The sequence below is a fragment of the Camelus ferus genome, chromosome 5 (genome assembly GCF_009834535.1).
Source record: "Camelus ferus isolate YT-003-E chromosome 5, BCGSAC_Cfer_1.0, whole genome shotgun sequence".
Taxonomy (NCBI): Eukaryota; Metazoa; Chordata; class Mammalia; order Artiodactyla; family Camelidae; genus Camelus; species Camelus ferus.
In genome coordinates this window covers 51174836-51188153 of record NC_045700.1, presented here as the reverse complement: position 1 = coordinate 51188153, position 13318 = coordinate 51174836, and the positions used below count along the sequence as shown (strand labels likewise).

At 37.0% G+C, this 13318-nt stretch overlaps 1 protein-coding gene across 8 annotated transcripts in view; it reads left to right on the top strand.

Annotated features, from left to right (window-relative positions):
* CCDC141 (coiled-coil domain containing 141) overlaps positions 1–13318 on the top strand; it is a 195146-nt gene that overhangs the window by 74444 nt on the left and 107384 nt on the right. For all 8 annotated transcript variants that reach the window (XR_004319964.1, XM_032479842.1, XM_032479840.1 and 5 more), the window contains one exon: positions 9971–10087. Coding sequence is in view for 7 of the 8 variants with exons in the window: in XM_032479842.1 (XP_032335733.1) it covers positions 9971–10087 (117 nt within the window). In the remaining variant the exon portion in view is untranslated. The remainder of the gene's footprint in view (positions 1–9970; positions 10088–13318) is intronic.

The window sequence follows — 13318 nt, the reverse complement described above, 5'->3', positions numbered from 1 at the left end:
CAAGTAGTCTTTTCTTCTGTCTCCATAGTTTTGCCTTTCCCAGAATGTCATATAGTTGAGATTATACAGTATGTAGCCTTTTCAGATTGTCTTCTTTTGCTTATTAATATGCATAAGATTCCTCCATGTCTTTTCATAGCTTGATAACTCATTTCTTTTTAGTGCTGAATAATATTCCATTGTCTGGATGTACCACAGTTTATGTATCCAGTCACCTATGGAAAGACATCTTGTTAGTTTCCCTATTAGTTTCCCTGTCCTGCCTCTCTGGTTAAACCTTACAACTTATGAATTCTTTCTCATTCAGTTCCTAGTCTTTCTCCTGGGTTTAGCATTATTGTTGTTTGTGTCTAAGTCTTTTAAGACTGTTTAGTCGTCAGAGGCTGCCATAGGTATAGTAAGGCTTTAAGAATGCACAGTTGTAGTTAAAAGAACTAGCTTTCATTTAGACTACTTCTGACAGTCTAGAACCAAAATCAATTTAGCAATAATCTTAAGGATAAATATTATTTTAAATAAAATTGGTCAATAAATAAGATAGTCATTTCCTTAAATATAAAACTTAGGCTCTTAATCTTAAAATACCCAATGTTACCTTTTCTTTTGCTAAAACAGTGTCAGCAGTAAGAGTAATTAATAACAACCACTGTCGTTTCTGTGGGTTTGTAAGGCCACAGATCCTGGGGCCAGATTTTTGGCTGGGTTCAAATGCTGACTCCACCATTTACCAGCTGAGAAACTGAGCAACTGTTTAACCTCCCTCAGGCTCAGTTTTCTGTAAAATGTAGTTGTAATAGTACCTATACCAAAGTGTTATTAGTATCATCAAATGAGTTGTTGTATGTCAAGTGCTTTGAACCTGGCATGTGGAAACTGCTGTATTAGTTTTAGTGCTTTTTATCATCACATCTGAAAAGGACAGTGAAGACCCAACACATTAGATACTCCCCCAATACCACCCCTCTTTGCTCACATAAAGACTGGTCTTACACTGAAGACTAATTTCATTATTTATTTTGCATTCACCAGGAGTGATCAAATAAAAGTCACTTTTATAATCTCATCAGCCATTCTTGTTCAATAGGCACTCAATTAATAGATTAAAAGAAAAAGGTAGTATTTTTTCTACTTGTGACTTTAAAATGTTCATTTATTAATGAGTTAAAAATGTAGATGAGATCACCATCCATACAGATAATTGCTACAGCATTTGACACACTGCCACCTTTTACACCTTTATCCAAGAATGAGCATAGTCACAGGCACACACACTTTTATTAAAGAAACAACAAAACATCAAACAAAAACTAATGGAATTAACCCACACATATTATCTCATTAGCTAATATTTTAGTAAATTGAACAAGTCATACACATAGTCTTGCAGCAAAAGCATCATAGATAATTTTTATGTGGTATTTCACTGAATGAAGCACAATTTTAACACCATCTTATTGATGAGGAGGTAGAGTCTCTCCAATTTCTTAGTATTATAGACAGTAACTCATGTTTACTGTGTTTTATTATGTGAACAAAGGAATATTTTAAAACCCAGGTAGGTACACACATAATCATCTTACCTAAGTTTTCAGGTTTTTCTGAGTGTTCCATTTTAAAGTTCTGTTGATGATGCTATGGGGAAGAATAGCATCAGGGACACCAAACTGAGTGTGACTCTGTACTTTGAGTTCTATTATTATGTTCCTGGATGACCTACCTGATAATCCTAGGATGCTGGAACCACAGAGGCACGTGTTTCATTGGAGGGTAAAGATATTTTTGTCAGTTCTGTACTGTTTTTGAGGGAACATAGGCGCTGTCAAACCTTACATTAATACAGTATCAGCTTTGTCAATCATTTTAGCCATGTAAGAAAAAGGAAAATTAAATGGAGGATTAGAGCAAAGATTACTGATGAATAATAATGTGGGTGTCTGAATATCTAATGCGCCTTCTCTCATAAGAACCATTTAAAAGATGCATTTAGTGCTTCTCTGTTTCTAAGTGTCTATGGCCTAATGCTTTTGAACTATGATAGTTCAGCTAATTCTCCTTTAGAAAAAGAAATTAAGTGACCAGAATGATGGTAACTCAAGATTTACATCAATTGCAGAAAAAAGGCAAATGGAAACCACATGCTTTTCTGTCTTAATTGGAATGTGATAGACTGAAAAACGTAACCACAGCATGTTCCCTCTTTATCATTATAAAAATGTGCACTTGTTTTACATTTAAAGATGAGCAGCTGATCTTTTCCCCCAACTCCAGCAGCATCTTATTTTGCAGATAATCTGCTTCATTAATGAAAATCAGAAGCAGCTTGGAGTATTTTGTGCATAATTAATTATCTTGGCAAGAAGATTTATGAATGTAATTTTTCTCATTTGCTCCAATCAGGAGTAAGTGAGACAAACAAATAAATTAAAACTAAGTTATTCGTGGTCTCTTTGTACAAGACAGTATCAAGGACATCTAGGAGAATTAAGTAAGACAGAAGGGCAGATGATCTCTTTTTACTACCCAGATCACATATACATACAACATACATATCTTTGCAGGAGGAAAAATGGGTAGTAGAATTCACATTTGGAAGGTTTTATAATTTGAGTACCATGTATATCATAATCATGTAACTATATGCAATCATATTCTTTGTCAATAGGCAATTAAAATGCTATCAGTGATGACACATATAAGCACAGCCTCAGGGAAACAGTCTTGTACCTGCTGGACAACTGTAAAACTGTGTGTGTGTGTTATGTGTGTGCACGTACATGTATAGTCTCCTTTATAGGATTCTACCTTCTAACTAGGATTTAGAGCTTGAATGGTTGACCAGCTTAAATTAATATGAGTTAACAAAAGTACCTAGCTTAGTGGCTACCACATAGTAAGCTTTTAAAAAAATCTTACTTTATATATAGCTTTTTAACATTGGATGGCATAAGAGCAAAATAAGGGTTGAATTATCTTCCTGATATTGGTATCCAGTAGTTCAGTCCGGTCACAGATACACGTGACTTTCCAACACTCATAGGTTGCAATTTAGCACAGAATTTCATTTTAGCACATAGGCTATCTCTAGAATTCACTCTAAATTATACCAAGGTAAATGCAAAGTGTCTTAAAGTGTTTGTAGAAGAAGTATGTGGTTTTGTAAGCAATAGAACCCCCTCCTAGTTAGAATGCATGCTATTACTATTACTTTCAAGGACATTGCATGTCAATGGTAGAACAGAGGGACTCTGGTACAGATGATGGGAATGTCCATCCCAGCTTTCACACTTATTTTGCTATCTGTTAAGCCCTATTACTGCCTCCTTCCAGTACTCTGAGATCTTCTTCCTTGCCCGTGGTGCTGGAGATTGTTGGCTTTCCTTCCTCAACACCGCTACAACCACATACTGGGTAGGCAGTGGGACGCGTTCTCTCCTCTACTGTCATTTTCACGGTTCCCGAAGACAAGCAAAGAGGCTCAATTAATTTTAATGCTTTTTATAGGGAGACTATAAGCAAACAAGCTAAATGGTACATTTTGAAAGGATTAAGACATTCTTTAAAATTTAACAGTTATGTATCCTGTCAGTATGATAGTTTCTGACTCTCTTATTTTCCAACAACCAGGTGTTTACACGAAAGCTTCAGTATGAACTTCATTAGGCTGCATTACTTGGGATCTGGGATGGTAATATGAAAATGTCAAGCTTTGCTCTCACTCCCAGGTAGCCCTGTAGCTCTGAAATGTCCGTATGTCTTTCTCTTTCTCTCTCTGTCTTTCTCCTCTCTTTCTCTGTCTCTCTGTCTCTCTCTCTTTCTCGCGCGTGCGTGTGCGTGCACACACACACACACACACACACACACACAGAGTGAATGGCTCCAGATCACTTAGGGTGGTATTCTAAGTTATATCGGGAAAACCATGCCTTAGATAGATATCTTCGGCAGAGATACACATCACCAGAACACTGGGCTGGGTCTCTGTTTACTTTCTTGAAAAAAAAAAAAAAAGACTTCCTTCCACTACTGGCAGGATTCCTCTTAATGACTCAGAGGTAATGCTGGAAATAGAATTAGGCCAGAGACTACCACTGTACTGATTTTATTCATTGGAGTAAACAGTTTCCACCATTAAGTAGTTGGAGGTTAAGAAATACCTAAGCACAAACAAGAGTTGAGGGCAATCTTGGGAAGGGAAGATGTCCTTAGTGCCATTTTTCTTTAAATATAGGTGTGAGAAGAGAAATGATATGTTAACACAAGTCAGAATAATTAGAAATGATATGTTAGCAGAAATCAGAATAATTAAATATGTAAAATTACAGTTTCAGATGAGGAGATAGATTATCTATGAAGCTGTTAATAAAGGAACAAAAATTTTTCCTTAAGACAAACAACATATTTTAGTTTTCCTACTATCTATCTATAGAGAATACTGGGATTTTATAGTTTGTTGAGGAGTTACTAGTACCTTCCAGTTGACTTCAGTAACTCACGGAGGGCTTCCAAGTTCTACCAAAAAAAAAAAAAAAAAAAAGATTGAGAACTTTGTCCTCCTGGAATCTCTGAGATGAAGTCCAAATAATAACAAGCCAATAGTTAGATCAGTCCCAGACTACATCTAAAAAGAAATGCAGTCCATGTTTTTGACAGGAATTCTTTCTTTCTCTGCTTCCAAGTCCTCAGGTACAAACATCAGAGACACAACTTTCCTGCCTCTTCTCCTAATACTCTTTATCACCTAATGGAGCTAATGGATATTGCAGTATGGTTACTGCCTAGTTAAATACAGAGCACGCTTGACCAGGTTACCTAATACAAAATAATGACAACTGGTTTCCCTACTGTAAAAAAAGGAAAAGAACAAAACCTTCTGGGAGTTAAAATGGTTATTATAATACTAACATGCCTTTAAAATCAAAGTAGACATTAGAACTGTCACGTGTGACCCTCAGCTATAATTGACAGCACCTTTGTGTATGTGTGCATTTTTGATAATTAGAAGACAGAATATCAAGATGTCTTGAGTTAAAGAAGGTACATAACTGATGCCTTTCTCCTGCTTTATCAGGTTTTTGTCTCTCATAGTAACTGATTACTTGGCAAGAACTCTTATGCACAAGGAAAACAGAATGAAAGTAATTTGGAGAGATTTTCATCTTCCCTTAAGCATTTCTGTTAAGATGTTTGAATTGCTCATTGCTAGCTCGCCTCCTCCAGCATGGTTTTAAACAAAGAGCAAAAAGTAAGACCTGATCTTGGATTGTAGTACAAACTGCAGAAAAAGAGACTGTGATGGCTTATGGCAATCTGATGCCCGGCTTTGGGCTGCAGCAAAAGTTCACCTTCCTGCCCCTTGAGTTATTTATCCTCGACCATCAGAAAGTATGTTTCTGTTGCCTATGCTTCCTGTGTGTCAGTCCTGTCTTTGGCATGCCCCGTTTGGGAACTGGAATTCTCAGTTTGTGCTTGCCATCGCCTCTGCCTGCAGCTGGCCTTTTCCTCTGAGGTGCTCTTCCTGGCGGGCCTGACCCACACATCAGTTTCCTCTCTAATATAGTACTTCCACTGAGCCGCCGTGATTATTCACAGGACTTATTTCCATGTTAGAAACAGATTCTGTAACTGTATTGTTGTATTCTGGTTTTTAATCTTAACCAGATTCATAGTCATAGCTTAATAAGAACCATCCCTCTTCCCTGGAATCCTTTGGTTCTACTGATGGATATGATGAGGAGAAAAAACATTGGATAGGAAAACGTGAATTCTGGCTATGGCATTTTTGCCTCAACCTGTGGGACTTTCTTGTTGGTTGTGTGACTTTAGATGAATTACTTACCCTGATTGGGTCTCAGTTTCCTTATCTGTTGAAAAAGCAAGTATCTCCATCACAGGAAGGCTGTAAGGATTGCGTGAGATAACTTGTGACCTGCCTAGAGTAGTACCTGACCCCTCTATGGGAAAATCCTATTCATTTCTCATACTTTCTTTATTCTTATCTCCCATCAGGGGGTCAAGGTGAGATGAGGTTATTCAACAAACAAAAACTAGCCTTTCCTTGCCCAAAGCCGATACGTTCAATAGTGCCCTCTACCAACCTTCCCGCTCTTCCTGGTACCTCCCTGCCTCTACTCTCCTTAACACAGCTTCAGTTCACTGTACCTGAAAAAATGCTTACATCTCATATAATCAAATAAAGAAAACAAAAGTTGGGAAGAAGTCCCTTTGTTACCTCTGCTTTCCTTAAAGCAGTCATCTGATCCTCCTTTTCCTTAGCCAGTAAACTTCTTTGAGTCATTAGTTCTACTTCTTCCCCCCATGCAGTGGTCCATTAATGTTTAGCAAAAAGTATCTCATCCCACCATTCTCTTGAGTTTGCTATCTTAAATTGTCCTTAATTGAAACTCAGACCTTAGATCTACACTTAACAAAAAAAGGATATTCTGAATATCCTTGAATTACAGAACCATCCAATAAAAAATTGTAATTCAAGCCACATATGTGATTTTAAATTTCTGTAGCCGTGTTACAAAAGTGAAAAAAAGTTAAAAAGGAAAAAGCCACATAAAAAAGTGAAAAGCAATAACGTATTTTTAATTCGACATACCTAAAATAGTGTTTCAACATTTAATCAATATCAACATTCTTAACAAGATATTTTTATCATTTTTGTACTAACTCTATGAAATCCACTCTGCATTTTATACTTAGAGCACATTGTAATTTGGGCTTGTCACATTCCAAGTACTCAATAGCCATGTGTGGTTAGCGGCTACCGTACGGGACAGTGCAGGTTTATACCATTTGACTGAGTTTTCGTGGCATCCCTCTTTAACTTACAAGGCAGCTCCTGACTTTTGTTGGACATCCCTGATTGTACCTTCTTTGCATCTTTCCTGGTTTCCTTTCCCTTTCTCTCTGTCTCCCCCCACCCCCCATAGGTGTTTCCTCTCCACCCCCCACCTCCCCTCTGCAAAAAAAAATCTACCTCATTCCTTCCTTCTCTACCATAGTTCAACCTCCTCTGGGCACTGAATACTTAAAATGTCATGTCAGACAGGTGAGATGACCACAAACACATCACTCAGGTCAATCTGAAAGGTAGGAACTGGGAAGAGAAAGGAAAAATATTCTCATTTTCCCCTTAATCCGTCATTGCCCAGAACCAATTCCCAGTACATACTCTGACTTTGTTCTTCCTTTCTTTCCACATCTCCCCAGCTCTTGGCTCATGTTTTCATCCTTTTGCAGGGACCATGTTCTATAGAATGTCTCAATGCATCATTCACTGTACTTATCACTCAGGCTTTGGGACAGCAGCTGATATAATTTAAATGCTTATAAAAAGTGCTCTTGGAATATCTGTGCAGCTGTCTGCAATAGCTGCTCACAGCATGACTGGTTTACATTACGGTTGACATGCTGTTGGTTATTTAGGGTGTCTTGCTTTTACATCAGAAGGGCTCTGAGTGTCTATTCTGCATGCATCTCACAGCACACAAAGTAAATCTGATCTAAGAGGCTGCTCGTGTGGACTGCCTCATGATGAGATATCACACCCCCACAGTAAACTATTTTCTTCTGAGTTTTGTGCCAACTTGTTTGTGTATTTCTTCCCAGGATGTGTTTGGTAGTAGAAATGTGGAGATCTATAGAGTCAGTATGCTTTATCAGGCAGGTCAGGAGATGTGGAAAACCACCATAGATCTTTCACTACATTCTCTTGTAGGTAATAGTATTGCCGTGCCCAAGAGAAGAGTATCCTTTGGGGGTTGAACTAGTATTTGCCAAATCTAGGGGATGAAATCAGTAGATACCTTTTAAAAATCAAAACAATCTCTCTTTCCCAGCTTTCATCACTGCTGGCATGTATTAGATGACAAGTCTTTGACTCACAAAATTGAATGGGATTATCTGAGGGTTTAGACTTCTCACCTGTTTTTAGAGATTAGTGAACACCTGTTTGTCCCCATGTTTTCTTCACTCAGATTCTATATTAACTTTCCCTATTAAAGCATTCTTGAGATTTCAGAGTTCCTCCCACTTTAGCTAAAAATAAATAAAACTCACTCCCAGGACTTCATAAAATAAATGATCTCTGAAAGTTAGTTATAGTCATGATCCATTTTTCCTTGATGAAACCTTTAAATCATTCCTCTAGTTATGTTTTTATGTGAGCTCACTGCATCTTTTGTGAGAAATTTTTATAGAAATTTAATACATTAATGAACAAATTTTATAGCTCTTGATAAAATACTCTCTGTGGGCTCCAATACGCACATTAAATATATCATCTAGTTCTAACTGGGCTGCCAGAAAGACAAACTATCTTCAAATAACTGTGACTACATAAACATGGTACTTTAGATACAAGGACCAGCTAGAGTATGTATTAGGCACAGGTTAGCAAATATTCTGAAGAACATGAGGCATATTTCACATGAAACCTGGTACAAGGTCACCATTATTCTTTTCTTTGCGCTGACGATAGCCTAACATGCTGGCTGACAAAGGCTTCCAATTGGCAGAAAGCTGGAGAAACCATCTTGCTGCCTATTTTTACTGCCTGGTCATACTGGAAAAAAATGAAGTGTTGATATAGACATTTGATCTCCTAATCAGCTTTGTTATATCAGCCCTGTAATGGTAGTGGAGTTTATTCCATGTCAGCGCTAACTTGACTTCTGTGTAGAATGTGTCTGTGTGTGTTCATCGTGTGTGTTTATTGTGTGGAGCTTCAGAACTAACCTAGCTTTGTCCTTGGCCACCTGCTTCACACACTTCTCCATGTTACAGGAGTTTAGAGAAATACTGCAGCTGTTGTAGGCAAGACAGCCTCGGCTGGAGAAAGTCATAGTATAATGCTGGGCAGTGTGCACCGTTTTGAGTGGGGTACCAGGATTCATCTTTCAGGTTTGAAGTAATTTTCCCTGATGACCAGGGCTGTAAGACTTTAGGTGACCCAAGGCTGACAGCAGGACCCAATGGAAAGAGCATGGACTTTGGAATAATGTAGATTCGGGGACAAATCCCGGCTCTGCCACTTCCCATATGGCCCTGGATAAGCTGCTTAACCTACCCTCATCTCTGTGGTGCCGATATTATACTTGTTAGGGAACTTTTGACAGAGGAAGAGATGATGCCCAAAAAGCAACTAGCAAACTGTCCAGCATGTAGTGGGTTTTTAGGAATCAATATCCATGATGTGATCATGAGTACAATGCTGTGTAAGATTTGACAGTAAAAATCCAGCTCTCTTTCCTTTAATTGGGGTAAGGAATCTGCATCCAGAGGCCACATGTCATCAGTCCCATGTCAAATTATATCATCACTTGGAAAGATACAGCTTCTTTCAAGTCTTTTGTTATTTATTGTTTTAACAGTATAAGGCACGTATTGTAAATCAAGTAAGTGAATGTGAGTCATGCTCGTAGCCATTTATAATGTCAGTGGAATTTTAATAACTTCTTCCATTCATTTTCTGAATACAAATTTTCAGCAATTATAGCAAATTAAGTATTTTCACATCATCTTTTAATAGTATAAACATAACTCTACATATACTATTTAATATCTTCATGTGAGTCTATGTAACAATACTCAGATTCATAATCTTATACAGGAAAGAAGATATGTATTCTAAAAGAATGCATGATTTATAGATTGCATGGGGATCTATTTTGGTTCTTCTTTGTTAGGAGACTGAATTATTTCCTTCATGCTTTGTAATCCACTGAAATGATATATCGTTTTCATGATTTTCAGGTATTATTTTGTTTTTTCTCTTAAGCATGTAGAGATTGAAGTGAAGAAAAACTAAAAACCTGATCATATTAATTTAACATATGAGTTGAGTTTATATGAAAAGAAATTAAAGTAGCTTAAGTTTTGAAAGGTTAGAGAACTGTTTCTGAATTTTTACTCACTTATACTAATCATTTAAAATGTAATCTCTTTGTTGCTTCTTACCTAGGTTACTTGTTGGCTTCAGAAAACCGTAAGAGATTTACAAGAGCAAAGTCTAGGTTCATCACTTTCAGACAATGAGGACCTAATTCGTAAGCACGAGGAACTGATAATAAAAGCAAAGGTAAGAGACACATTAAAAAAATAACTGAAAACTGCCTGGACTTCTTTCGAATACACTTTTATAGGTAATTTAGAGGAGCACTCAAACCTCTCTTTGTATATTTTGCTTGCTGTTCCCATTTATATTTCCCTAGTTTCTTAACTTGCTTTGCATTCCTTAGTTTTAGAAAAAGTAATGGCTACCAGTCGGACAACTGCCTGTAGGTGTGTAGATGTGTAAAAAGGAACCACAAGGTGCTGAGGGCACGGGGAGCAGAGCAGCCATGTGGCGGGGTGCCTCTCACCGCTCTGTCCTGTTATTTGGAAATTAACTCATTCATACATGTAGGTCTATAAATATTTTCCAAAATTCTTTACAGGTGCTCTATTTTGATCTGCAAGAAAACATAAGTCCATTTGTAGTAAATTGAGTGGAAACAGTGAATACTTTAATCAGTATCAAGACTTAGAGAACTTTCTGTTATTAATGTCTTGTGTGGTTGATAGTTGTAGGTACAGCTAAGTCACGAAGCTCTGGAAAGCAAGGGGCCAACACTACTTAACAATAGTTGAGCATAAAGAAGACAAAGCAAATAAATATTTTCATGTTTGGGAGGATGGGATTTGGAGGAGTCGGGGCAGAGGGGGCAGCCGATGGCATTTATCTAGAATTAAATCACCTTCTATGGATCGTGATGCTTTCATTTGTCGTTTTTTCGCTTCTCTTTGAACACTGCAGTATACAGAGGTATTCTGAATGTGTGGTTTGAGTATTTGCCTGACTGATAAAGATTCAGTTACAGAAGACTGTGACAGCTGGTGATTTTTTAAGTTCTTTAAAAATTTTCAATATTTAGTTTATCTGTTTGGAAAATTAATTTTTATTGAAGTTTTATAGCAGTTTATTCTGTGTATGTGAAACTCATGTTTTATCAATGAAAATGCTATCAAAATTCCTAAATGCTAAGTACAGTAGATGACCTGAATGCATAGGATGGTAGCTTCCTTTAAAACAAATAAATTAAAACACTGTATACACATAATTTAGATATACTTTGGGGTTATACTCACTGTAACTGTGGATTTAATCATGGTTTCTCACAGCTTTGAGGACAGTTTGGAGTGGAATATTTGTGAACATAGAATCTCAGTTTAGCTTATATCATAGTTTACAGTTCACCTTTGTAGCTCTGATACGCATAAATAGAAAAACATATTCTTTCCATCATTATCCCTATGTTGTAGGCACAAGGGGTTTAAGAAATACATTTTTAATAGTGTATATTTTCTTATATAATATGCATCATAGAAGATTTCAGAGCTGTAAAAAATAAAAGGAAAATAAAAGTGAATCCTGCAACCCTCAGATGATCATTAAGATAACCATTATTAATATTTTTGTGTACTTCCTTTCAGTTTTTCCATTCACAGCCCTAGAAATACATAGCATTAGAGTCATGCTTTTTTTTCATTTTTAACTTTGTCATAAATATTTTCCTGTGTAGCCTAATATCCTTTAACTGCAAAATACTTCATTCTATGGATGAATTCATATTGCAGGATGACACATTTTAATTACATGTGTAAGCTAAGCCATATGAGTACCCAAGCAAATATTATTAAAAAAAAAAAAAAACAGGTGTGAATTCCTGAAAAGCACCACTGTACTCAGACAGATTGACTACTTCCTTTCAGGGTCCCGAGCCTCTCAGGAACCAGTTACCAGATCTCATGCAGTCCCATGCACTCAGTAAATAGTTTTTGAGCCAAACTGATTTTAGAAATTGAGGCAGAGAAGCCTACTTTTCTATAGCATCCTTGAAATTAAATTTATTTTCTAAAAAAAAAGTATGTTTCCTTTGCTAGGAGTTCCTGTTTTATTACTTCCCGTGAAGTGTTATTTATGGTATAAAATTTTCCTTCAACTATGGGCTGACCTATGGAACCCCCAGTCTCAATACCATCTTTACAGATTATCAACACATCAAATATCTATTTAGAGATGAATGCTCAAACATAACTTGTTGATAAAAAGTTTTTTTAAGACAATTGTCATCCATTTGGGACACTATACAATCCAATGGCAAGATAACTGGTTATTCAGGGCAGCAGAGGTCCCTGAGTCACATGGGTTGAGAGAGACCCCATTGGTGTAAATGTGGAAGAGGGAGTGACACTCTTTTCTGGAGTGATCCAAGATGGCTTTCCAGAAGGATGGGGTTTTTGAGCAGATGGATAGAGTATGAGTGGTTGGTTAGGCGAGGGTGATCATTCCTGAATCAGGTGGAATAAGGCAAAACAATGACCAGATCAGTTTGTCTATGACTAGAGTTGAAGGTCCTAGCAATGTTCAAACCAGAGAAGACGCGTTGTCTCAGAGGTAATACTTATCCACAGCTGTTCCGAAGAGAAGTGCTAACAGTGCATGTTCGTTACAAGGAAGGAAACTTCACAGCTTGGAAAATAGAAAAGAATTCTGAGGCCGTGGAAGGTGAGCCTAGGTGGCCTCAAAACTCCCTTTATACTTCAGTCCCATGAAAGAGAGGATATAGATTACAATAACAGTTATGCTTGTTAAATTTAAAGCAGCACGCTTGTGAAAAACACCTTCTCAGAGCTGGCTGAAATTGGATGTCACTAGACTGGGAAAATAGCAACATTTCTTAAGTCTGGGGACAGTATTTCATTCATCTTGGTATTCCCAGCACCTAAGACAGTGCCTGGTATTGAAAAGGATGTTTAATTCACGTCTGTTTTCTAAGTCTTTAACTGTGTGGAAGAAAGAAACATTCTTTTAGTTTCTCTCTGTGATTCTCTGGTGACTTCAGGTAATGACTGATCTATCTGGCCATCCATTATCATTATTTATTTTTAAATGTTTGGCCCTCAGCATGTAGTTAACACAAACTCTCTAATTCATCCTAAATCTCTGGGTTGGCCACTTTCTTGGCCCTTCATTCTCTGTCTTCCTCACATCCCCATTCTCACAGGCACCTACTCTAATGGGTTCAATATGAGTCTTTAGACATATTCCCTTTGCTAAAATATATACATATATATATATGTATATATATATAATATATATACATTTAATTTGCATTAATGGTATTAAGGCATGGATTTCATCATGTTTCTTCCCACAATACTAGTTGCATCTGGCCTACATAGTTCTTTGTGTTCTTCATTATGGCAATTCATAGATGCAGAATAACTTTGGAAAATCCTACTACGTAAATATTGATGCCCTACTTCT